Source organism: Culex quinquefasciatus, chromosome 3 (assembly GCF_015732765.1).
Source record: "Culex quinquefasciatus strain JHB chromosome 3, VPISU_Cqui_1.0_pri_paternal, whole genome shotgun sequence".
NCBI classification, from domain to species: Eukaryota; Metazoa; Arthropoda; class Insecta; order Diptera; family Culicidae; genus Culex; species Culex quinquefasciatus.
The window spans coordinates 8,919,060-8,946,287 of NC_051863.1; the positions used below are offsets into that span (position 1 = coordinate 8,919,060).

A 27,228-nucleotide genomic window follows, 5' to 3' on the forward strand; every position below is an offset into this window, starting at 1 on the left:
AGGTTCAACATTATTGGCCAAAGTTGGAAAGTTTAAGAAAGTGTTATTGATTTTAGTCAAAAAGGGAAGGGATTATCAATTCACCCCATCAAACTTCAAAAGGTTCAACCAAAAACAACCAAGTAAATCATCAATATAAGCTCATCTGCATCCCCGCAACAAAAACCCAGACAACCTTCGCCTCAATCCACCATAATCGAAGAAAATACGCCCCAAGGGGCACCCCAAAATTAAACCTCCAAGGAGGTGCGCACCCACGCCAAAAGGTGCTCAAAAACCCGACGAAAGCCGGGTTCTAATGCCACCTCACCTTGGCGGTAATCAAAGGAAAAGCGTTTAACACTCACTTATCCCCCTCTCCCTCTCCTTTTCCCACAAAGCAGTTTTCCTATTTGTGTGTCCTCCCCGAACGAGGAAGAAATTCACCGAAGCTTACTCACATACACTCAGACGTAGCGGTAGGTGTATGAAAAACCAACACACAATTTTCCACGTCGTTTTTCCTGCCTCGCTCAAGCTTTAGCTAGACCCAAATTTCCTCTTGACAAACATAAGCAAAGCAAGGTTCAACTAGGCGGTGTGACCTGGAGGTGAGGCACAGATTAGTGGAAAGTGATTTTTATTTTATTTGTAATTTGTAGAATCAAAATGTAAAATCACAATGATTACTATTATTACAATCATCATTTTAATTAAACAATGGAATAATTTAAAAAAAGCCAACCGACAAATTTTGATAAAAATCTTATAAAAAATCAGATATTGATCCATTTTAAAATTTTGGTGGTTTTTAATTGCACTTTTTGTCACTTTAACTTGATTTGATTTTTATTTTTTTCGTTTTCTTTTTTTTCAAAAAATCGAAATATTGCACGCAAAAATTTTTCAACTTGATTTTTTCATGTTAGCAATCAAAATTAAGTACTTTAGTAAAATTTTGATAAAGTGCACTGTTTTCAAGTTAAAGCCATTTTTAGGTAAATTTAAAAAAAGTCACAGATATTCCTTTTTAAAATTAGTGTCCATGTTTGCACACTTTTGAAAAAATATTTGTGAAAAGCTGAAAAAAATTTCATTAATATGCTTTTTATGAAATTTGTTGATACGACCTTTTGTTGCTAAAATATTGCCATGCAAAGATTTAAAAACAAGAAAAGTGATGTTTTCTAAGTCTCACTGAAAAAACCCACCCAAAATACGAAACGTTCATGAAATGTTTCGATCATTTCGAAAAAATAGTTTATCCTTTTTTAAATCAAGACTAACATTTCAAAAGGGCCAAACATTCAATATTACGTCCTTTTGAAATGTTACTCTTGATGGGAATGACCGAAAATTCAGAGAATTGCTCATTAGTAATCATAAAAGTATTATAATTGCATCGAATCATGGTACTGAGAATTAAAATATTTAAATGCTCAAACACAGAATAAAACCGGACAACGATCAAAAGTACACAGCGGACTAAATCACAAAATTATGTGAAAATATCTTTTTCGAAAAAAATATCATCAGAAAAGATTTAGCAAATAAGAAGCGACATATTTTGCCATGAATGAAAAATAGTGTGGTTCATGATAACTTTCCAAGGATATTTTTCGAATTATCTGACTACTAGAAAGTTGAAGGGCTTGCAAATCCAACAAAGTTGAAGACACCAACATTTTGTCCCACAGTCTACGCCTTTTACGATCATGTTTAGAGAAATGATCTGTTCATAAACCTCCAAAATCAGTTTTATGAACGTAGCTATTCAGGATTTATTTTTTGAGAAAGGAAGCACTTTAAGAGCTCTAAAAAGCAAACATTTTCGATTTGGAAAATTACAATTTGGGCTAACTGGTAAAAAGTTAATGCCACTTTAAACTCAAACATAAAAGAAAGCGTAAACTTTTGCAAAAAAACCTTATTTAAAACAATGAAAAACTGCGACTATTTTGGAAAAAGTTACCTAAAATGGCCTTAACTTGAAAACGGTGCACTTTATCAAAATTTCACCAGTACTTTTTGAATGCAAATTTGATTTTACATCGAAAAATGAAGTTTAAAAATTTTTACGACCAATATATCCATTTTTTGAAAAAATCAGTATTGATTAAAAAATTCATAACTCGGTCATAGATTTTTTGCACAACCTGGATATTTCTGAAAAAATCGTATTTGATGTCCCTTAAAACATACCAAAAAATGAAAAAAATTAAAAGTAGTGTTTTTTTTGCAAATCAAGTTTTAGTGACAAAAAGTTAAATAAAAAATCATCAAAAAAAAATTACCGTGTATCATTTTTTAAGTGTAGTCCATATCCATACCTACAACTTTACCGAAGACACCAAATCGATCAGAAAATTCCTTCAAAAGATAAGAAATTTTGAATTTTCATATATCGTTTTTGTATGGACAGCAGCCAAATTTGTATGGAAAATTATATGGCCAAACTAATGATGCAAAATGGCTTCTTTGGGCATACCGAAGGCACCAAAAAAGTTTCAGTCGGTTTAAAAAATACAAAATTAAAATTCTGAAAAAAACGATTTTGTAGATTTAAATCTATCACTTTTTCAATTTTTCCAACACAGTTTATTAAAATCATGATAATATAACATCTAAAAATGTCTTTATTCCAGAAAATGTGAAAATTAACCTCTAAACATGTGTAATCATCCATCTTTTAAACCAGACTTAAGTCGCGTTTTCAAATTAATTTGAGGTAATATTGAATCAGAAAAAAGAAATTATTACACAAGAGTATTTCTCTACGTTTTCGCAAAATGTCAGATATTAATGAAACATTGATCGTGTCAAAAAAAAAAATGCCATACTTTTTGTGCAAGTTTATTCATACAAGGATCCACACAATTTTGTGGGCTTGTGAATATTCGAAAATTTGTAGTTTGAGAATTTTCAATTTTCCAATTTCATAATCAATTTAGTGTCTTCGGCAAACTTGTAGATTATGATTGGGAAAAGCATTTATTTTTGAAAATCGCAGCATTTGTTTCGGAGATATTTTTAGTTGAAAAATGAGGCCTGACACTGAGACATACTATTTTTTCGCAAAAAATCAAGTTTTAAGAGGCAATCAGCAGCTGCAAAGGCAAACTTTTGGGAAATTGGACGAGCTTTATGGTAAAAATATTTTTGAGACTGGAAAATCAAGTCTGTCTTATAGAAATTGCCAACAACAATCAAAAAACCAATTTTTTCGACATTTTAATTTTTCTAACCGCTGTACCTTTCCAAAGGTTGGACATAGGACAATGGTCAAAATGAAGAATATTATGTAAAATTGTCTGGAGAAATCAATTCCCATTATCGGTTTAAAAAAAAATTGATGTTTAGACTACTTTTCAAAAAAAAACAAAAAAAAAAAACAATTTAAGTAAATTATTTTTGTATTTTTTTTTTAAGGAAAGCCATACCATCCTGCAATTTTTTGTGAGTCTTTTTGTAACATCTTAACTTATTTCTTCAAAAATTTTGAACAAGAAAAATCATGACATCACCTTAAAATTTGACTCTTAAACTTAAAAATCAAAAAATCTCATAGAAGTGGCGTGTATTTTTTTTCAGTGTATTTTTTCAGAAAGCCTGCCACCAGTTTGTCTTTGACCACTTTTTGATACGATGCAACGGCTTCGAGTTATAGCAATTTTTAAATTGCTAAATACAAACATATTTAAATAACTAACGCCCTTTTCAAATATTATTTTCGAAAACAATTGGCTCCATAAACAAAAAAATGCTTATGTAGGCTTAGGATAACATGTCTACAAAGTTTCATTGAAATCGGAGAGGGTCGGGTACAAAAGTACCAGAAAAATTCCTGATTTGAGCTGGAATTGCTCATTGCACCCTGAAATATGTAGCCCATCAGTATTGGAAATGTCAAACTCATATATGCGTTTATCCTTTCCATTCTTCATCGATCTGATGACCGAGCGGACTAAGGCGCTAGTCGTTACTGATGGTTCGTTGCAACATAAATTGTACATGCAGTGTTTAATATTAAGTGTCCTTTTTGGCGAAGATGATGTGCATGCTTTTGCATGCGATTCTTCCATCGGATTTTTTGAAGAATCAAAAATATCTGTTTCAAAAATCTTGGCGCAAAAGCTCTGACTGATGTGCACCGTTAATTCGTTCATTTTTTCAAAAAGTTGCTCAAAATGACAATCGATGACCCCCCCCCCCCCCCCTCCTCAAGGTGTCCACGTAGTTTATGAATAGTTCCTTAGCTCAGGGGTGCTTTTCATTCCTTTATAAATCATTTGAATCGCAAAAAACTAAACATTTTTCAAAAATGTTCACCTTAAAATGCCTTTTACTTCGAAGTTTTTAAAATGAATATCTCCGGTTTCACATTGTGCACCTAAACTCTAGCACAAAAGATAGTCTTCTAAAACATGAAACAATAATCCAATAATAAAAATACCTGTTTTTAAAAAATCGAGCATTTTCAATTTACCTACTTATTTTCTGAAAAGTCCTAATCGTAACTTACAACTTTGTCGAAGACATCAAATCGATCAGAAATCCCCTTCTCAAAATACAGATTTTAGAATATTCACAATCCGGTTTTGTATGACGACTGACGAGCCCTCATAATTATATAGAGCTTTGTTTGGAACAACTTATGATGCAAATGGCCTCATATTTGACATGGAATACATCGACAATGTTTTATCAATCAAAAAAGATTCAAAATAAACCTCGAATAAAAAGCTTAATTCTAGAGAATTACTCAACATTACATTTTAAACCTTCCCAATTAACATTAATTATACTGGACGTCAGGTAAGCTTGTCATAATTTTTCTGAACGATACATTTTTTGCTTACCTTTGTCTGTGCACCTGTCTACCTACGTGAAAAACCCTGTGACAAAGAGGGAGGGCAATCTGGGGGAAGGACATTGCTCCCCATACCTCTGTTTGTGTGTGCGTTTGTGAGCACCATATTTTCCCGAGGACAAAATCCACTTGTGGTTTTGAAACGAAGAAGGGAGGGGTGATATCGAAATAGAGAGCGAGAGCAGCTTAACTTCGATGAACTCTCTCTATTCCGTGTCGGTCTGGCGGGTTGGTTGACGACCGGCGACGACGATGACGAAGTCGACGTGCCACGGAAATGATTGAAGTTGAGTGCGGTTCCTCAGAAGGGGGAAACTTGCCTTGGGGCCAAATATTGATTGCGGTCTCGTTCTGGGGGAAGAGGAAAGGGATAAACTCTGGGAGTATCGAGTGACGGGAAGTTCCGGAATGTTTGTGATACAGGTAATCAGTTCTGATGTATGCATAATTTTGGGGCCCGTTTTGTCCCTTTTTCCGATCGATTTGTGAAAGAGATGTATTGGTATTCAAAGTGGAGAGGTTTTTTTGCGAATAAGTTTGACTATACAAACTTTCAAGATCAGAATTTGTGTAACAAAATGTTATCCAGCGCCATTTAATTACATCAAGCCAGCTTTAATCAACGCTGATTACTCGAGAAAACTTTTCGTTTCGCTCGACTACAACAATCCACAATGACCATCCCCACCGGACAGGGGACAGCATCCGAGGTGAAAAACAGAGAAAAACTTTTCCACCAAAAGTCCACCGTGGGGTGACTGTCGGAAAACAAAATCGTAACAAATGAGTTGAGCAACCTTTCTAGGTATCACACCACCCCCTGCCACTGCATCCTGCCATGGGTAATTAACAAAGGGATACACACAGTTACCAGTCCCCAGATCTTGCCCAAGTCTCAACCAAACTTCGTGACCCTCCCCGCACCTCCTCGGAAAAAGTTCGTCCCCAACAGTGCGGCATACGTAGAGAGGGCTTATCAGCAAAAGTCCTGGACATTGGCCATTTCACATGTACATAGTTGCTAGCACCACCGGACGAGTGTCCCGGGATAAAAAGGACATGTTTATATTTGCTCCAACCTCCTGCAAGCACTGCCCGTTGCAGCATTCCTTCGGAATAACAAACCCTCGGGGACCGAGGAGAAGTTGGCTTTAGATGTGGCTTTGCGTTGGTTTTTCTTTGAGCTTATTTTTATTCAAACACGACAAAAAAATAATTAATAGTTTTTTTGAAGTTTGGACTTCAATTTTGAACAAAACAATTTAGTAAATTTTTTTATTTTTAATTTAAATTAAAAACAACATTTTTCTCGGTGTCCACCAGTGGCCAGGGGACGTGTCAACGTGGACATTAGCTGCCCACGGATGACCCCCCCTCCCTTGGGCCAGGGTCAGTGTGTACTACACACTAATGCAACAGAAAAGTACACTGACATTTGTGGTCGGGACTGGTTGAAGGTTGGAAGGTTGGTGAGATTGTGATCAGGTAGGAAACGAGGTTGTTTATCGGAAATTAGAGTAATTTTTTAAATTTGTTGTTTTGAGATTTGTTTTAAATGTGTTGTTAGACTGGTTGACTGGAGATTATTGGAATTGTTTTTCAATGTCAAGATCAAAATTTTTAAAATTTCCTCAATAAAACAAACAAATTAATTTTTTAAGCTTAAAATTCAGTTCCAATTTTCCCATTGCTAAAATTCAAAACGGAAACGGGATCGGAAAACCCAAACGGTGAAATGTTGTACGAGTTTTGCTGCTGCCTCGATGTCTTTTTCAGGCTGAGTTGGGAAACAAAAAAATGTTTTTTTTTGCTGTTTGCTGCTTTTTCTGGGAAACGTCCCGTTTCCCGGAAAAAGGGTCCCGTAAAGTAAAGCAACCGTGGTGTAGGGGTAAGCGTGATTGCCTCTCACCCAGTCGGCCTGGGTTCGATCCCAGAAGGTCCCGGTGGCAAATTTTGAGACGAGATTTGTCTGATCACGCCTTCCGTCGGACGGGAAAAAAAAAAAAAAAAAAAAAAAAAAAAAAAAAAAAAAAAAAAAAAAAATAAAAAAAAAAAAAATAAAATAATAATAAAATTAATTATTTAAGCTGTTCAAACTTTATTTGTACGCTAAATATACCATCACTAAAGTAGCTGATATAGTTTGTAAGAAAAAAATCAATGTTTATATTAAGTTAACTAAGTTTATAAAGCTTTTTAACAAAATACATAAAAATTTTAGGTAAAATTGTTAAAAAGTCGGAATTTTGCCTGAAATTTGTTAAAAATAGTTTTGTTTATAAAATTATCGATTTATATTGCATTTTAAACTGAATTCGAAGCACGAATCACAAGTTTTTACATTTTACATGAAATTTGTTCAACTGAATGTGGCTATAAATTTGGAGATTTTTTTTAATTGTGTTTCAAAAACACATATTATTTATTATTTACAAACTTATTTAACCTTCTCCTGGTGGAAAATTGTCCAAAGAATCCGAAAATGCATTCCGTTTTCCAATTAAAAACCATGTTCATTGAGAAAATCATGACACTTTGAGAAGTTTAAAATAATGACTTTCATCCACATTTTCTTAACTATAGTTAACTAACTTTATAAACTTTTCAAAAATTTATGAAAAGTTCTTCATGAGGTACTTTGAACACTTCTCTACCACGGTCAGTATGTTTCTGAACCATTCCTTACGTATTTTAATTGTACTCTTCATTTTGCGGAAAAATCGCAAACCTATCAAAGTCACCCCGGCTATCAAAGTCACCCCGTTTTACGGTACTGAACCAAATAGATGCTTGACCTTGAAAGAAAAACTATTATAGGTTTATGATATTTTTGCCGTAAAAATAATTATATTTTTAGTAATAACTCATCAATTAATGTTTAAAAAAGTATTACGAGATAAAAAATATCAAATTATTTGAGTGTTGCCAAAAACGGAATCAAACAGTATTTATTTAAGTTATTTTTCTAAGAAACTAGAAATATCTATTTCCGAAATGTTTTCTTAACAAAATCATTTTCCTAAATATTTTATTTAACAGTTACCTACCTTTTTATCAATAAATATTTAATATTTAAAAGGAATTATAATAAGAGTCAATATTGTTATCATTTAATTTTATTTATTTATTTCAACTTAAATCGATCAACAGTCTGACATAACGTAGAATTGATTTTTCCCTGAGCTTGTAATTTATTAAACATCAAAATCAATTCATCATCACCTGTGCCCCTTCCTCCACCCTCCCCTCCCACGAGTAACTAAATGTGTTTTTTTTTCTTCTATTTTTTCCTGTTCCCCTCCACCAGCCAAACTAATTATCTTAGTTTGTTCTGTTCAGTGAAGCATTTCCACAGTCAGTGATAGATAATCTATTTCTCCCCACCTCCCACCAACGGCCTCCTGTATCGACAAAGTTTCCCAGGATCTGAACTCGTAGCTCGCTCTCTCTTCGCCGCGGTCCAGTGGCTTCGTCGTCTTTATGCAAATAACTCACAACAATCACCATTTTTCCAGCATTTTCCCTGTAGCACTCCCCCTCCATCACTTCTCCTCACCGAAGCCCATTAGCGAGACGTTGATAAATTATTCTTCGTGTTGCGACTGCTACTTGTTCTGATGGTGGCTGGCTGGCTCACTGGCAATCCCTCATTACTAGGGGAGATTATTTTTCATTCCGTTGCCGGTGGCGATGCCACCATCTACTACGACAGAGTGCCCCACTGGAGCGACGCGCCCCAAGGACATACCCCGGGTTGGTCAGACCACAGCAACCCTCCCCCCCTTGAGGACTACCTTTCTCTGTGATGGTTTGATTGAAGTTGAAAGAAGGTTTTTGGAGGGAAGGTGGGGAGTTTCATCTGATTTGATTCATTTTCAACAATAGTTATTGGTTTTAAAATGTACTTAAGCTTCAAATATAATAATGTCGAATAGGTTTGTTTAAAACATAAATTCGGAAAAAAATCTGCATAAAATGATTTTGAAATCATTGTTTTCAAACTAATAAGTTTCCTGTTCCACAATCTTTGAATAGTGCTGGTCTACTAGCTACCTAGTACAAAATGCTTCTGATATATTTGAATCATCTGTAAAATTCCATAAACATTGCAACTGCCTTTTAAAAATGTTTTTTTTTCTCAGTATTACAGTGAACTCTCTCGTTGTCGAAATTGAAGAGACCGTCGAGAGCGGGAGTTATCAAATTATAGAACAAAAATTTAATCTAATCTAATCGAAGGGACTGAAAAATTTATTAACAACTGGAGCAATATTGATATCGAGAACATCGACAGTCAGAGAGTCCACTGTACTTAGCAAATAATCATTGAAAAAAATAAATAAAAATAAATTTATGTCTCGTTCCCTTTCATTTTTTTTCCTTTTGTGCAGAAGGAAACGAATTAACTCATATTTAATTTAAATCAAATTTAAATATTGATTGACATAATTTGAACAATATTAACCTTCTTCGATAAATTGGATTGCGATTTTTTTGTGATGAAATCTAGAGCTTTAAGGGTTTTTTAAAACAAATTTTGTTTTTTGGAACTAACAATAAAAATAGACGCAAAACTTTACGGATAGTATATTTTTATGAATTCTATGATACAGTCATGTCTCGGTTTAGCGCCGCATATGGGGTATGCAAAACCGAGGCGTGCATAACTGAAGCACAGATTTGGGCTATATGGGAAACCATCCATGATGTCAGCTATCCATTGCAATCATAAATACATGAAAATTTTCACAAAATACGTATTTTTCCAGCATTTTGAAAATGCAATATTTTTTCGAAAAAAAAACCTCAAAATCATTGTTATTGCAATATAGCAAATGATCGGATTTTTTTATTAATTTTGAAAGATTTTTTTTTTTTTGAAAAAAAATACTTATAGTTGATTTTTTTACAATATGTGTATCAAAGATCGGCATTTTTTCATACATTTCGAAAGTAATAACACGAGTTTATGAAAATACTCAGAATTTCCACAAAATTACGCATTTTTGAAAAAAGTTTCTCAAGTATCATTTTTTTATTATGGGCAGTATATGATCGGGATTTTTTATACATTTCGAATGTTATAAACCATTTTTTAAATACAAAAAAAAAATCAGAATCACGTATCTTCGAAAAAAAAAACCCAAAATTTCAGTGTTTTACAATATGGTTATCAAATAATCTGAATTTTTATTTCATTCATAGAGGCAGCTGAACGAGCCAAAGCCGGGGCATTGCAAAACCGGGGCATGACTGTATTTTGATTAAAAAAAACTTTGGTCATTCTTATAATGTATAAACTTTAAAACAAATGGCAAGAAATTCATAATAAATATTTGTTTTTGTTAGATTATTCTTTTTAATTTCATAACAATTTTTTTAACAAAACAATTTAAACAGTTTATTGAAATTTTATAAGAATTCAAAATGTTTTTAACTGCTTAAAATTTATTTTCACATAGTAATGTGTATATCAAATTATTGAAAGTTTTTTCCATGAATATTTTCAATAAATTAATGATATTTTTTAAACAATCCAGTTTTGCCCTCTCATCATCTCTTTATCACGTTAATATTAAAGGAGTGTGACACCGAGTCTTAAAATCAACCGGTCTTCATATGTTTTAATTTTAAATAATTATTTTATTATTTTTTTTAGTAAGAATTGTACAATGTTTTTTTTCAATTATCTTTAATAATCTTCAAAAATACTATTGTTGTTTGTCAAGTTTATCGGTTCTTTAAATAACTATATTTTTGCTGGCTTGTACAAAAGTTTGAAATTTCAAGCCGAGATTTAAAAAAATCCAGCCTTCTTTTTAATATTTTGATACGCAAAAAAACGAAAAATACTTTTTACAGTTGATTTTTTGAAGTATAAAATCAATGAAATTGAGATTGTTATACAAATATTCTATTTTGCTAATAGATCAAAAAAAATGTGCATAAGTATAAAAAAGCGCAATGCATTGTTTTTTTTTACAGTTTTAATTCAAAATTTATTTCCTTTTTGAAAGGTTAGAGGAGAGAGGGAGTGAGACTGAGTGAAAAATGATACTATCTCTTGATTTATGTTCTTCTTGTTTATTTTTTGGAATTTAAATTTGCATTAAATTTTGTTTACTTAATGTTTGTTTCTAATAGTACTTGTGGAGCAACACGTGAATAGGGCGGGTAGGCATTTTGATAGTTTGGAATATTTTGCTATTTTTCAAGCTTTATGTAACTTTTTCTCAAAATTTGAAGTGGGAAACATGAGCTGACTTCCCCAGCTACCGTTAAACACTTAGGGGGTTTTTTTTCAAATAGTTGTCTATTGCCTGGGAAATTGCAAAATAGATGCAGCTGTCAAAATGCTAATGTTGCTCCAAAAATATCATTAGAAACAAACATTAACTAAACAGAATTAATTGTCAATTGAAATTCAAAAAAATAAACAAGAAACAAAAAAACAAATTTAACGCCACACTTGATTAAATTAAAAGTCGTTTGAAGTGAAATAAATCCTTTATTATGAACAAAATTGAAAGATGAAACAAAATTGATATGCCAGCTGTTTTGTTCAATAGTTCAAAATGTGGCGAACATTTAAGGAAATTCTCAAAAAAATCTCTAAAAATTGCTGAGAAATCATTCACCGTTTACTCCATAAGCGGGATACTTTTTTATTAATTGGTAAATATCAACCGATTTTTACTCCTGGTTGAAGCTGATGAAAAAATGTGGGTCAAAAATATTTTTGATTTTAACCACTAATAACACTGTATGGTCAAGTTGTTGCTAATCTGATTATTCCATAAAGTGCATTATATTTTTCATTAAAAATCTCACTTTTGGGAATACTTGAATCAAAACTGTGGCATTTCATACATTTTTCCATACAAACTTCACCCTCGAGTATAAAAGGAATATTGTAGAACACCCACACCACTAAGTGGTTCAAACATCACAGCACTCAAAAAAGTTGATGCAAGAAAAAGTATGAAAACTATAACAGTGCACCACATCTGCACTGATTTATAATTACCGAGAAGTGAAACTTATTTCATCTGGCATAATTTCGCACTCTCTGTTTCTCCCGTTTTTTGCTTCGCTTAGAACTTTGACACTTTTTCCGCTCATTCTCAATTGCTAAGGAACAAGAACAAAAAAAAAAAAATCAGAATCTCCCCCCGGAAACGGTGCAAATCCTTGTCGTGATCCATCTTTCGGGAAAGTTCAAAGCTGGAACTGAGAAGACGAGACTGCCCTCGTCCGTGGGACGGTGCACTCCGGATGCAAACGATGCCAATTAAAACTGCAAGCTCATAAATAAAAGCGCCTGATTGTACGGAAAAGTGATGCTTTTAATCCACTTCTGAGGGCGGGGGGGGGGGGGGGTATTCTGCAGCTGAGCTGTGCTTATCCTTCATTATACGACTTGTGTTTTTGCTGATAACTTAGAAATTTTTTCAGATTGCAGAATTTCAAGAAAATGAAAAGCTTCAACAGAAGAAAAAAATGATTGTTTTTTTCCTTAAAAATAAACCAATTTTCCCCAGCCATGAAACTGATCGATTTTTCTCCGTTTTTCCTCTCCCTCCCCCGCAGGTGAAGCAGCCAGCCAGATACTGAACAAAGCGGAGCCCCTCTTCATCACCCGGTCCGAGGCGTTCAAGTTTGCCGTCGGTGACACCATCACGCTGCCCTGCGAAGTGTCCTCGCCAGGTGAGAGAGTCCACTTTTCAGCGTTCGTCATGACATCAATCCGGTATTTCATTATTGGATCCTCGACTGGTGTCCGCCCGCCGGCCATTGATGGCATTTTCCGGTGTAAGGTTTATTTTCAGAAGCCGGTGTGACCTTCATCGATTCCACACCGCACATAAATTGTTAATGGGCGCGGGTTGTTACCAACGGAATCGATGACGACAGCGAAAGGTCATCATGGTTTATGGATGGTGTTGAAGCAATTTATTGTCCCACTTGGAAGATTATGGGAACATTTGAAGGAATTCAATTGACAATTTTCGTATTGGTTACATGCTTTTCTCGGCAAACTTCGTCATACCCTTTTTTGGTTCCCGCTTTAAATATAGTTTCTTTAATTTTTTTTTTGTCAGCAATTGAGTGATAATTTTTATTTGTTTTATACTCAGATAACAATTTGTCACTCTTTTCTTCAACATTACTTTGAACATATTTGGTTTTTTGCTACTCTTGCTACTATGATACTAAAAATGAGAAAAGTTGGTTTTATCCTTTAACTTCTGGGTGTTTATTTTTCCTTTTATACGGAAACGGATTCCTTCTGTAGCCAAATGGAAGCCCTCATACAATCGCATAGCATAGCATAGCATTACGGGTCAATTCAAAATTCTAAGACAATTTGGTTGTTGCCCGGTACAATCAAAAATATCTGAGAAAGTAAATTTCCACACTGTGCTCCAAGGCTACGCCCAGTATATGGGAGGGAATGTTTTTGTTGTTCACTAGTGGCAAAAGTGCGGGGAACCCACGCGACTTTTAAAAGTGAACGGAATATTTTTGGGTGGTTTGGAGATGGGGGTAAGCGGAATTCCATCGGGCCAATGAAATACGTTTGAGTTTGCGGAGTAACATTTTTTCCCAGGAGTTCTACAAGAGCTCTTCAAGATAGCTACAGCATAGCAGTTTGGACCGCGGTAGGATAAAATTCTCTTCAAGTACTCTTCCAAACTCCTGAAGAAGTTTTGAAGAGAATTTTATCCTACCGCGGTCCAAAATGCTATGCTGTAGCTATCTTGAAGAGCTCTTGTAGAACTCCTGGGAAAAAATGTTACTTGGGTAAGAACTCACAATTTCACTTTTTTAATTTTGTTATTGCTATATTCCTTCTAGTTTCCTTCACGAAACAAAACACAACACACTTTAATCTTATTTAATTTTTTTCTTTTTTAAATTTTTTATTCATTTAGAAAAAGTATTGTGCGCAGAAAAAAACTGTATCGTGTAATAAAATCACAATCGAAACTCAATTTCAGGAACCAATTATTTTCTCGCACTTTAAAGCCCTTCTTCGACGTCTTTTTCTTTATTTTTCTGTAGCCCTCATACGTAAATATTGAAAAAAATGTCATGAATACTTTCAGAGTTTTAAATTGTAGGTTGTAGGTTTCACCATGCAGTTATATATGATTCAATCGATGGAATCCGTTTTACCTTATCCATCTTTTTTTTTCTTTTTCAAATGTTGTCATTTAGTTTATGTTCTAATTACTTGATACACTGATGTTTTATCTTCTTCTAAACCGATCAATGATCTTCTCTATTCATTGTTATTTTAAACTTTTTTTAGGAACGCGAATTTCGGTGCAAATAATCTTAAAAGTTCAGATTGTCAGTACCTTTTTTGTTTCTCCTTTTAAAATTACCTTTTCTTACCTTTGGCAAATTGGATGAAGTTAGGATGCTTTTGCTTTTTTTTATTCTTGTTGCTAGGAGTAAGATGATCTGATTAAGATATTTATAATTTTTAGTCAGATAATTTTGAATTCTTCCTATATCTCTTTTTGCCAGATTTTATCGAATACATCCAGATTTTGCTTTTTTTCATATTCTTTTCTGATTCCTTTCCTTTTTTTAATATTTTTATTGTTTCCTTTGTTACGTTTTCACTTGTTTCTTTTTTTAATTAGACTGTTGAAAATTAACAAAAATAGTTTATGATGCCATGGTTTAAAATTTGAATGAAAAAATTGTTTTAAAATACATTCTACACCTTACCACTTGTGTTGCATTCCTGAGTTTCGAAAATTTAGAAGCATCGAACTATACATTTTATTTTGGGAACACCACTTCTTACTTTTCATGTAAAACTTGAATGACAAAGGGCCTACTTTTCTTTACTAAAAATACCAGAATCAAAAAGTAATACTTTTCGATACAAGGGCTTCTCAGTACTCAAATGAGGGCTGTAAAAATAAACTTTTCAGCAATTCTATTGAAAAGTTGTACTTTTCAATATAATTTTGACTTGATTGACCTAAAGTCCGATTCGGTAAACTTCTTTGGATAAATGTACGACTCTTGCTACTCTTCTTTTTGTTCAAACTATTAAAAACTTGAAGTAATATTAAAAATGATTCTGAGGACCATTTGAAAATTTGGATTTTTGGGTCACCCAACTTCATAGACTTACTTACTTCATAGACATTTTTCAAAACTTTTGTTTCGCAAAAAAACTATACTTTTCTTATATACATTTAAGTTGTTACCTTCTCCTTACATAACCTTTTGGCATTTAAGTTATTTCTGCTTTTGACAGCCAAATTTTTATATTTTTTTACTTGTTTTCACATTTTTTTTTATAGATTGATACCTTTTTTTATTTTATTTAAAGTTTTTTTTTTGTTTTTGTCATTTAAATTCTGAATAAAGGCATAATTTGGGACAGTTTAAAAATCACCGCACTGCTGTTTTTACATATAATATACAAAATGTTAGTGAAAACACAGACAAAGTTGACGAATATGAATTTGAAAATTCAGGCCTGAAAAAAGGTCGAAAAACATTAGGTCGATAGACAAAAGGTCGAAAGAACAAAAGGTCGAATTGAAAAAAAAAAAAAAAACATTTTACTAAACAAAACTTTTGACCGAGCCAAACCAACGTTTATGGCTGAAAGGCTCGTTAATAAAGACAACTAACAAAACTTTCGATTTGAGCCTAACTACACAAATTTTGATATGCAGCCATGGAAAAGAGTTTTGATCTTTTTTATTTTTTTCATTTTACTTCTATATTCTTGAAAATTGAAATAAGATTTTTCTAAGGATCACTATGAATGATAGATTTAAAAATGAAAAAAAAATTGCAGCAATGTTTAGAGAGCATAACTTTTCCATTTTTCGAAAACCATGTAAATTTTAATTTGAAAGAATGTAAAATTCTCTAGAAAATTCCAACGTTTTTTTTTATAAATAAATCAATGGAAAAACTCACACAAACATTACGGCAGTCTGGAATAACTTATTCAATTAAAAAAAAAAACCTTTCGAAATATTTTAAAAGTCAATATTTTTTTGAAGAACAGCTAATGTTTGAATGAATGAAAAAACTCACAAAAATATTTTGACAACCAAGAATATGTTGGTTTTAAAAATTAAAATTAACTTCCAAAGTATTTCAAAAGTTGAACTTGTTTTTCAAAGAGCAGCTCATTTTTGAAAGAATCAAAAACTGATAAAAATACTATGACAAACAAAAAAAAAACGTTGTTTAAAAAAATTAAATATGAACATGAAAAATATTTTAGATGTCAAAATTTTATTGGAAGAACAGCTCATGTTTGAAAGCATAAAAAAACTCACAAAAATATTTTGATAATCAAGATTAGATTTAATTTTAAAATTAAACTTCCATAATATTTTAGAAGGTAAATTTTTTTCAAAAACCACTGTTCATGTTTGAAAAATGAAAAAAAAAACTAAAAAAAAACATTACGACATACAAGAAAAAGTTGTTCTTAAAAAAAGTAAACATTCAAAATATTTTTTCAAAATTTGACCAATTGTCCTTTCGACGTTTTGTCCATTCGACCTTTTATCCACTTTCAACTTTTTGTCAATTTTCGACCTTTTGTCCATTTCGACCTTTTGTCATTCGACCTTTTGTCGCACATCCAAAATTGACCTTAGAAAACATGATATTAAAAAAAAGCAAAGTAACACAAACAAGCCAATTTTCCAACCCTAAATTTTTCTAAAATATTAAGATTTCTGCTTTCTGAAAAGGTGGTATCTGTAATCTAGTGTAAAAATCTACATCTAGAAGCATGTTAGAATTTATTTTGTTCCAAACAAAAACAAATTTAAAATTTTTATTTGCCAGGTTTTGTTTCTTTTCAAAACAACAATTAAAAAAAATATCCTGCTTGTAATTGTATGGTCTATCATATTTTAAGATCTCTTTCTATTTGTACCCGATTTTTTAATTTTTAAGAAGGGTAGCAGTTTCAGGTGAAATTTAAGTTCCAGGGATTTTTCATAAAAAAATATTGTTTAACCTTTTGATAATTTGATGTGAACAACGGCAATTAAATTTCTGAGTTCTGAATAAGAATTGTCAAATATCTGCTCCTTAATAAGTGTTTTTTTTTTAAAAAGTTGATAATATTTTAAGTTAATAATAATAATTGTTGCCTTCATCACAACAATAATATCACTCAAAATGGAACGTTTTTAATTGACATCCGAGACTCGCTAGAATTTATACTTATCGAATCAGAATTAAATTCTGAGCAAATTTCTGTGCGTGAGGTGTGATGTTGGTAAAAAATTGGTTGGTTTTCTCGGCTATGGCTGATTCGAATTTCGTCCGGATGTGGTCTATTCGGTTCAATTTCGAATCCCACAATTTGGTATTGAACATTGTTCAAAGTTTCTTTCAGTTGTTCAAATGTTATAAAAAGACTATAAAAAAGGATTTTAACCTTCAATGGCCGCCACGAAAGAACCGTGTGGAGGAATGCCATTTTTTCAAAGGTTTTTTTTTTTCATACGAAAGAAGGCACAGATCTTTTAAAAATAAGAAACATGTTAGAATTTATTTTTCTCCAAACAAAAATAACTTTAAAATTTTTAAAACATCAATTAGCTGAACGTCTATAGCAAATGATTTGCTCTGCATAAGTGACAAAATGTTTCCAACACACAGCTAATCAAATGTCCTTTCTGATGCATCTTCTGCACCGATGACAGCGACCATCAATCGAAGTAATTGTCTCCGGAGGGAAAATGCAACGAAATGGGCCAGAATACGCCCGACAGCTGCGAACACACTCGCAAAAAAGCGATTGCACGTAACACAATCGTTAACCATCGCCATCATCATCATCGTGGAAAGTGCAGTGGAGAGTGGAACTGCACAGTGGGTTGAAATGGCTTAAAATTTGAAATATTTTTTTTGTGAAATTGTTTTTGTTTTTTTTTTTCGATCTAGATGAGAAATAAAACAAAATTAATGCTTTGCGCTTTTTTTTCTAAACATCGTTCCACCATGCACCGAATCGATCTCGTTCCGGCCCATCAAAGAGACACATTTGGGTCATCGGCGATAAAGGCGATGCGTTCCAGAGGGACCACTCTCCGGAACCAGATTCCTGTTGCTCGGCGGCCCTTTTGATTTTCCGCCACCGATGCATCCGTCAACTCATCAGCCGGCGATGACGGATTGTGCGCCTGGCTGCTGGGACTCGCAGTCCGAAAGCTGGCTGCCAGCTGAAATTGGTTGATTTATTGACGTGCGGCAAAAGCTGGCCATTTCCCGGAGAACGGCCGAAAGAATGGATCCAATTACGGGGACTGTTTTTGATGGTTGATGCGGCTGTATGTGGTGTGCTTCGATGGTTTTCGATGTGCTGTGAACATTTCGATCGACTGGTTGAACACAATTTTCTGTGAGAACTCGAAATATTGACGCTAAAAAACGTTTCGATTTAAAATTTTCGTGCCTTTAAAATGAAAAAGTTGTGTTGAGTTTGCCTTTAATACATTCACCTGCCTCTCGCTAGCAAGCCAAATATGGAAATGCCTTAATCCAACAAATAGCAGACAAAACAACCCTCAATTATCTCTCAATCCATAATCCAACCCCCTCAATCCCATTGTTATTCAGCATGTTCGTTAGGGTAGTTTGGCCGAGCGTGAAAAACACGATGTTGTACAAGCGTTTTCCTGACAGGGAGGGCGGAAAAGCCTCTTCTTGTTCAGGCGATTTCCAGCGGAACACAGAGGCCTGATGGAAATACAACCAGTCGAAAGCGACAAATGTTTTACCATCCCACCCCACCCACGCCACTGCAAAGCTTGTTGGAGCTTGAAAATTGCGCGATTCTCGCGATAATCTAAATGTTTATTCAGTTGAGACAAATTTCATTACTTTTTAAACACCCTGGAATTGACTAGGGTGGTGAGTGCGCTAGCGTCCAGCACGGTGGGAGCTGTTTTTGGTCAAAAATTTAACATGAAAATAACAACTTAAGTAACTTTTAAAATATATCAGTTTAATTGAAACCAGAATCAACAACTTTAACGAAAACAAAAAGTTTTGAACAATTGTCCCCAACTTTTGCCAGCTGTGAAAATGGTGAAAGCGTCTTCCATCTTGTTTTTTTCTCTTGTCCCAAGAAAATTTCTCTTCCTCGGAAAACACTTCCCAACGCTGGCGCAGTATCAAAAAGTACAACAAAGAGGAGAAAACGAGCCAAATCTTCTGCTTCGTCCTGCAAAGTTGTAAAATTGGATTGATAAAACTTTTATGATCATACGGAGGCAAACGGCAGCACCAGCAGCAGCAATATCTTGTCCCTCGCTGTAGCTCTGGTAATAAGTTTCATTTAATAAAAGCGATATTTAGTTTAATTGGCGCAGAATTGAGTTGTCAAAGTGTGCTCCTCCTTCTTCTTGTGCTCGATGCGGCAATTGGATTTGAGTGTTGTTTTAAGTGCTGCTGATCTTGGCCCGGCGACACGCTTGATGACGGACGCTGAGATTTTTGCTCTCCGACGTCGTTCAGGAAATTGGGAAAAAGGGGAAAGGAAACTTCCAGTTTGGCGTGCATCGTCCCAAGTCGGTGATTGAGGGTGACGAGAATAGAATGTTGAAATGGAGCTTTTGAATAATATTCCATTAATTTTATTTTTTTTTTGTTTCTAAATAGCTAAAATATCTTGACAAAAATATTGTTGAAGATCTCTTGAAATGTTTGGATTAACAAGAAAAAAAAATTGAGACAGAGTGATTTAAATTATTTACATTTAAAATCAAAATCACCATTTCTGGAGTTTTTTTTAAAGGTCCAATAAATCAAATTTTCAGTTTTTGCTTTTTGGGTGTTTTTTAATACCTCAAGGCGGTTTCAAAAAACCCAAAAAGCAAAAACTTTGAATTTGGTTTATTGGACCTTTTCTAAAAAAAACTCCAGATTTTAAGATCAAAAATATACTTTTTAACCTGAAATTAACCCACCGGCAGTCGCGTACTTGTACTTTGTACACAGTTTGTTAGGGCACTTGTAAGAAAAGCAAAAACACGCGACTTCTCGAAGGTTAAGACTCAAAGATTTTTAACTTAAAATCGGACCATTTTGTTGAACATAACATGAAATACGTTTTGAATAGAAAAAATCATTTTCTTTTTGCAAATTTGCATTTATGGTTTTTGAAGTCTTTTAAGAGTGCAATTTTCTATATTTTCAAAAAATCTCATATAAGTGCTTGAAATATTCATGGACACATTGAAAACTAAAAAAAACAACAGTATCAATTAATTGTCATTGCAATACGGGTTTTTTCAGACATTTCGAATGTTTTTTTATAAATACTGAAAATTTTAACAAAACTACGTATTTTTGAAAAAAAAAAAACCTTCAAAACTTTAGTTTTTTACAATATGGGTATTAACGATCAGGATTTTTTCATAAATTTCGAAAGTTATAACACAATTTTCTTTGAAATACTATTTTTGCCTTCCTCACCTCACTGAGGCAAGGCTATAAAATCACTCAAAAATTGAACTTTTTAAATAAGCCTCCCAGATATACCTTTACGTATACATATCGACTCAGAATCAAATTCTGAGCAAATGTCTGTGCGTGTGGATGGACGTAGAATTTTTTTTCTCACTCACTTTTCTCGGAACTGGCTCGACCGATTTTGTCCGGATCTATGTTTTTGGATTTGCCATCAGGTTCTTTAAGTCTTTTTAAATTTCATCCGGCTTGGTGCAGTACTTTAAAAGATATGTTCGAAAAACTGTTTTGGTTGATACTAAAAGGGTCATTATTTACATAATTTGAAAGCTCCGGCGGATAGCTGTCGGAACTTTACGCTCAGTGCACGCACACAAACACTGCAGTGCTTTCAAATGGTTCATTAAATTTATCATACCTAGATGGCAGCACTCAGATGTATAGTGTCTTTACTAAGTAAGCGTTAGCCAAAGCTTTCGTAGTGTGTGGTTGCAAGGCTTTTAGGAGGAAGGCAGCAACCACCTTCCGGTGGATTAAGTAACGTTTTTTCCACAAAACTACGTTTTTTAAAATACTCAAAATTTATTTTTTTCGCAAAATGGATATCAAATGATCGTTTTTTTTTAACATTTTAAATGTAATAATAACATTTTTTGGTAATACTTAAAAAAGGTCCCAAAAACAACGTATTTTCGAAAAATACTCAAAGTTTCAGTTTTTTTTTCATACATTTCGAATATAGCAGCATTTTCTTTTAATTCATCATTTTCACCAAACTACATATTTTCGAAAAAAACACTCAAAATTTTAGATGTTTTTTACATGGATATCAGACGATCGGAATTATCCCATAAACTTCGAAAATTGTTACTTTTATTTTTTGCCTTCCTCACCTCACTGAGGCAAGGCTATAAAATCACTCGAAAAATGAACTTCTTAAACACACCTATCAGATATACCTTCACGTATACCTATCGACTCAGAATCAAATTCTGAACAAATGTCTGTGGGGATGTGTGTATGATTTTTTTCCACACGATTATCTCAGAACTGACTGAACCGATTTTGGCTGGATCCGCTTTGTTCTGTTGCTTTTGGGGTCCCCTAAGACCCTATTAAATTTTATTCTGTTTAGAGAAGTACTTTTAAAGTTATGCCATGAAAAAAATTTTTTGCAGCTACTAAAAAGGGTGATTTTTGCCTAACCTCAAAGGCCGGGTCTTTCTGCTTACGCGCGAGAGTCGCGCAGTATGCATATCGCCCGGTTGCCACATTGCTTAAGCATTGCTGCGTCTCTTCTGAAAAAAGTCTGTATTGATTACGTTGCTGAATACATCATTTTGTTTCGACTAAGATTTACACTAATTTTTTACTGCAATATACAACTCATAAGACATTGTTTACTAAGACTAGGGGGACAGCATGCAATTCCATCGTGCACCTAATGTTGGCATATCAGCACTTTTAAATTAAATTACAGCCCCCCCTTTCTCTTTTATTTTGGAGATTTGGTTAAAAAAGAATTGAAAATTGCTGTTCTGGTATAAATAATAAAAAAAATATGAAAAAAAATAAAAAAAAATCAGATAGAATAAATAATAACAAAATAAAAAAACTCTTAAATTAATTCGAAAATACAACCTAAAATACAACATGAATGTGAGGAAGGCACCAACCTCCTTAATGTGGATTAAGTAACGTTTTTAAATTCTGAAAATTCTCACAAAACTACGTTTTTTCGAAGAAATGCTCAAAATTTCAGCTTTTCACAATATTAGTATAAAATGATCGAAATATTTTAATAAATTTCTTAAGCTATAACATTGTTATTGAAAATCCTCAAAATTTTCACAAAACTACGTATGTTCTTAAAAATACTCATAATTTTAAAGATTCAAAATTATCTTAAATTTGAAATATTTGAAAAAAGATCTGATCATTCGTTACCCAACTGAAATTTTTACTGTTTTTTTCTCAAAAATACAGTGTTTGTAAGAAATTTGAGTATTTTTAAATAAACTTGTTGTTACATTCGAAACGTGTGGAAAAATTCCGATCATTTGATCCCATATTGGAAACAACTAAAATTTACGTATTTTTTACGAAAATGCGAAGTTTTTTGAAAATTTTTAGTATTTTAAAAAATGATGTTTTAACTTTCCAAATGTATGAAAAAGTCCCTATCATTTGATACCCATATTGCAAAAAACTAAAATTTTGAGTATTTTTTGAAAATTCGTAGTTTTGCGAAAATATTGATTTGTTTTAGAAAAAACTATTCAAAATGTATAAAAAATCGGATCATTTGATAACTACATTGCAAAAAACTGAAATTTCGACTTTTTTTTAAATACGTACTTTCGTGGAATTGCTGATTATTTTCAAAAAAAGTTTTAATTAGATTCAAAATTTATGAAAAAATCTCAATCATTTGATACCAATATTGCAAAAAACTGAAATTTTGAGTATTTTTTTTTTTTCAAAAATTCGTAGTTTTGTGAAAATTTTCAAAAAAAGTGACATTCGTAATGTATAACAAGAACATGATCATTTGATGCTCATATTGCAATAACAAATATTTTGAGGTTTTTAGAGTTAAAAATTGCATATTAAAATACAGAAAAAATACGTATTTTAATGAAATTTTTTATGTAACTATAATTACAATGGATAGTTGCCATCATCTTGGAATTCGGATAATTTTTTGATGTTAGCATGATTTTTCATTCGACTATATGCCAATGCTCCCATATAGCCAAAATCCCATAAGCTTTGTGCATCAGTAATGCACGCCACGGTTTTGCATCCCCCATATGCGGAGCTAAATCGAGGCATGACTGTTGTATGTTTCAAAGTATAAATACTCAACATTGTTCATAAAATACCGCACCAGACCCAATGTCACTCTTGTTGACGGTGATAATGTTTTTTTAAATACTAAAATTTCCACAAGAAAAACATTTTTTTTACGAAAGTACTAATTTTTTTAAATTCGCAATATGGGTTTCAAACGAAGCAAAATTTTGCATGCTTCAAACATACATTTAAATTTTGTATGATTCATATGAAATTTTGCGTTGATACCCGTACATATTGCAAATTATAGAAATTTGAGTATTTTAAAAAACATACTATATTTTGTGAACATTTTGTGATTAACAAAAAAAAAGAAAAGCAAATTCCACTGTCTTAAGAAATTTTGAAAATTTTAAGAATTTCAAAAAGTACAATATTTTTTTGAAAATTTAAGTGTTTCATTAAAAAACTCTATCAAACTAAAAATGCACATCGACTGACGCTGCGTTTGATACCCATAATGCAAATCATGAAAATTTGAGTACATTCGAAAAAATATGGAATTTTTTGAAAAATTTAGTATTTTCAGGATAAGAACTTTAGCAATGTAAAAGGCATAACGAATGTCGCTTCTTTTGATACTCATATTGCAAATTTTAAAAAATGCTGTATTCTCGAAAAAATACGGTATTTTGTGAAAATTTAAGTATTTTAAAAACAACTGTAATGAAGATTGATACCCAGATTGCGAGTTATGAAAATTTGAGTTCTTTCAAAAAATATGGTTTTATTTGAACAATTTTGAGTATAACCTACAAAATTTTCTAAACTTATATTTTTAGTAAATGCATTCAAAGTTTAACATGATTTGGTTGAATAAAGTCGATTTCACATAGATTTAAAAAATGACTAATCGTCTATAATCGAAATAACGAGATAACGATAACGATAGATTTACGTTATCGTCCCGACGATACCGCTATAATTATCGTTGTTATTGAATCTCGATAATTTTACCGTTGACAACGCAGCTTTGTGAAGTAGTTTTGTTCCAAATGAAATTAGACATTATGAACGTTATATTTAAAGTTATTTTTATTGTCCTATTAAAGTACACGCAAAAAAAAATATTTCAGAATGTTACATCATTTCGTGCTATCCATTTTATTAGGGCACAAAACTTTTGTAAACAAGAGTGTATCCCTCTTACACCTTATGCAAACTGTCATTTGAGTGAAAGGGATACACTAGGCTCCATTTATATTGTAAGACTTTTGCACGTCATGAAACATTTTAATTTCAATGCAATTTGATGTAAATTTGCAACAATTTGTACGTAAAAATAATATATTACGAGTGATTGAACCGTTTGTGTCGAATCTCAAGTTTACATCAACTGAGTTTACATGTGATTATTTTTTTCCGTTTCGAGTAAATTCACCCTTCTTTTCAGTTTAGTTATTTTAAAAAATAAGGGGAAAACGGATTTCGAGTGTGAAGTTTTCGGAATACGGTGTTTATTTTCAGGCTTTTTACATATTTTTTATTTGGGTACACAGATCGGAAAAAGACGTGACAATCTACACAGCATTTTTTTTTTTGCAAATTTGGAAGGTGTAAAATTGGATGGTTTAAAATTACCTCTTTTTTTTTCTTTCCTAATTTTCAAGTGAAATCAACCTATCGAATAGATCAGGGGTGCTCAAAGTTTTTGGAGGCCGGGCCAAATTTGAAGCTAAAATGAGCTTGCAGGCCTAATAAGATATATATAAAATATAAATTACGTTATTTTAACTTATGTGACTAGAGAATACATCGATCAGCTGAAGTTTTTTTAATTTCTGGTATTTTTTCAACATTTTCATTAATAGCATTTTTGCTTACCAATCCAAAGGACGGGGGATCGAACCCATACCCTAGCAACTTTGAATTTTCGTTAATGTTCAGAGTTTCAAGATTTATATTTCCTTTAATTTCACGTTGAGAGCAGGTGGGAATCGAACCCAGGACTATTCGCTTACAAACGAACACCGTAACCAGTGAGCCACGTCCGCTCCTTATTAAATTGTATTTTTTTATATTTCGAAAATGGTGACATGAAATTTGCTCAATTGCTGTAACGGCCTAATTTTATCTTTAAAATAAAGTGACTAATAAAAATCGTTGAAAGCCAGAATTTAATCGAAAAAAATGTTAGAAAATGTTTTAAGCAGCCGTAAAATTAAATTGCAATCATTCTTTTCAAAAAAAAATTTATTCATCGAAAATTCACCAAAATTCATTTTCTCAAAATGTTTCTAAACGCAGAGGAATGCATTTTTAATTTATTTCATGTGATTGTTCTTAAATTTCTATGATTTTTTTTTTTTGGAAAAAAATTAATAATGGGGGTAGGGGCTGTTGTCGAAAAAAACTTTCTAAAATACTTGCAACAGCCTTATTCCTCTTATTTCATTATTCAGTCTGCCTTAATCCAGAAAGACTGAATTTCCAAAAATGTTTGATGAATATTTACTAGTTTCACTCACATTGAGAATTGTGAAACTGTGTCCTAAAATAGTTTTCAAAAGATTAATAAATCATTAGTTTTTTTTATTAGAAAAAAAAATTAGCAAAAAAAGTTTAAAATATACCTTAATTTGAAAAAAGTATAAAATCACTTTACAAGTGATCAACGGGCCATTTTACATGATTATTCAAAATAGGTCCGCGGGCCACAAAAAAAATACCTCGCGGGCTACGTATGGCCCGCGGACCATACTTTGGTCACCCCTGGAATAGATAGACGAAAAAAATCAAACCTCGCATTTACAAGCTTCCCACATATTCGAAACACCCACAAACTCGGAACACTTTAGTGGTAATTTTTCGATCGGATGTAAAATGCAACTTTTCTTTCGATCTTATTATTTTTAGGACCTTTTTCGGTACGTTCTCTTGCTATATCACTTATTTTTTTTAAACAAAACACTACATATCAAAACAATTTCATCCAGAGCATGAAAAACTACCTGCCTGTTCCATAATTGTGGGATGTATTTGTACCTAACTATGAGAGCAATTCCAAGCTCAAAGCTTTTAAAAAGAAATATAAAAAAAGGTTCTTCATAACTTTGTTCACTTCTCAGCACATAACGATATATTGCATCCCCACATCAGACAGCAAAAATGGGGTCACACCACACCAAGCTACAGGCAAATTGCCAACTGCACTTTCGGAGTGTATTCATACAGTATAATTTACGTCTATTTTCCCTCAATTCAGCTTTCCCTTCAATGGCGAAATTATTCGTTTCTGCTGGGAAATCAATAACTTGTCGAGGGTACATTTCACAGAACATGGAATTGTATTTAGAAATGTTGAACATTGGACATGAATTTTATGTGATTTTGTTAAAAATTACCCCGAGAATTGATAATTTTTGAATTTTTTTAATCTTATTTTTAATAAATTCATTTGTTTCCTTTTACAGGTTCGTACGTGCTGGCGTGGAAGCGCGGAATCGCGATCCTGACCGCCGGCACGGTCAAGGTCACGCCGGATACGCGGGTGCGGCTCGTCAACGGGTACACGCTGCAGATCCTGGACGCGACGGCCGCGGATGCCGGCGACTACATCTGCCAGATTGCGACGATGAACCCGCGCGAGATCACGCACCACGTGGAGATTCTGGGTGAGTTATGAAAACTTAAATTTTTGAACAAAAATCGATTTTTGGAGATCCACGATTAGTTATTTATGATATTTGAATAGTTTTCAAACTTACTTCTATGATTTTGATAAAAATATGTTTGTATAGACATAACAGACATCAGACATTAGAAGTATTCACGTTATTCAAATGATCCTTCCAACTTATCAAGCACCAACTGTCAAATTCATTTATCACTCCCAACTCATCTCTCTTTTTCCAACTCATTTTTCTTTCCCCAACAAACACCCACTCTCATGATTTGCACTAATCGCAGTTTAGAAAAGATTATTCCGCCTAAAGAGCACACTTTTTCTTCAACCCCACCCCCTCCTCATCACTTTTTTTTATTCAGAACGAAATCATGACTTGGAAAAGAAAAAGAAAAGAACTCTCGAGGAC

The 27,228-nt window shown here is 32.9% G+C and overlaps 1 protein-coding gene across 5 annotated transcripts in view; it reads left to right on the forward strand.

Annotated features, from left to right (window-relative positions):
• LOC6041749 (hemicentin-1) overlaps window positions 1-27,228 on the forward strand; it is a 321,332-nt gene that overhangs the window by 185,006 nt on the left and 109,098 nt on the right. For all 5 annotated transcript variants that reach the window (XM_038258593.1, XM_038258592.1, XM_038258596.1 and 2 more), the window contains 2 exons: window positions 12,440-12,556; window positions 26,608-26,808. In XM_038258593.1, coding sequence (XP_038114521.1) covers window positions 12,440-12,556; window positions 26,608-26,808 — 318 coding nt within the window. The remainder of the gene's footprint in view (window positions 1-12,439; window positions 12,557-26,607; window positions 26,809-27,228) is intronic.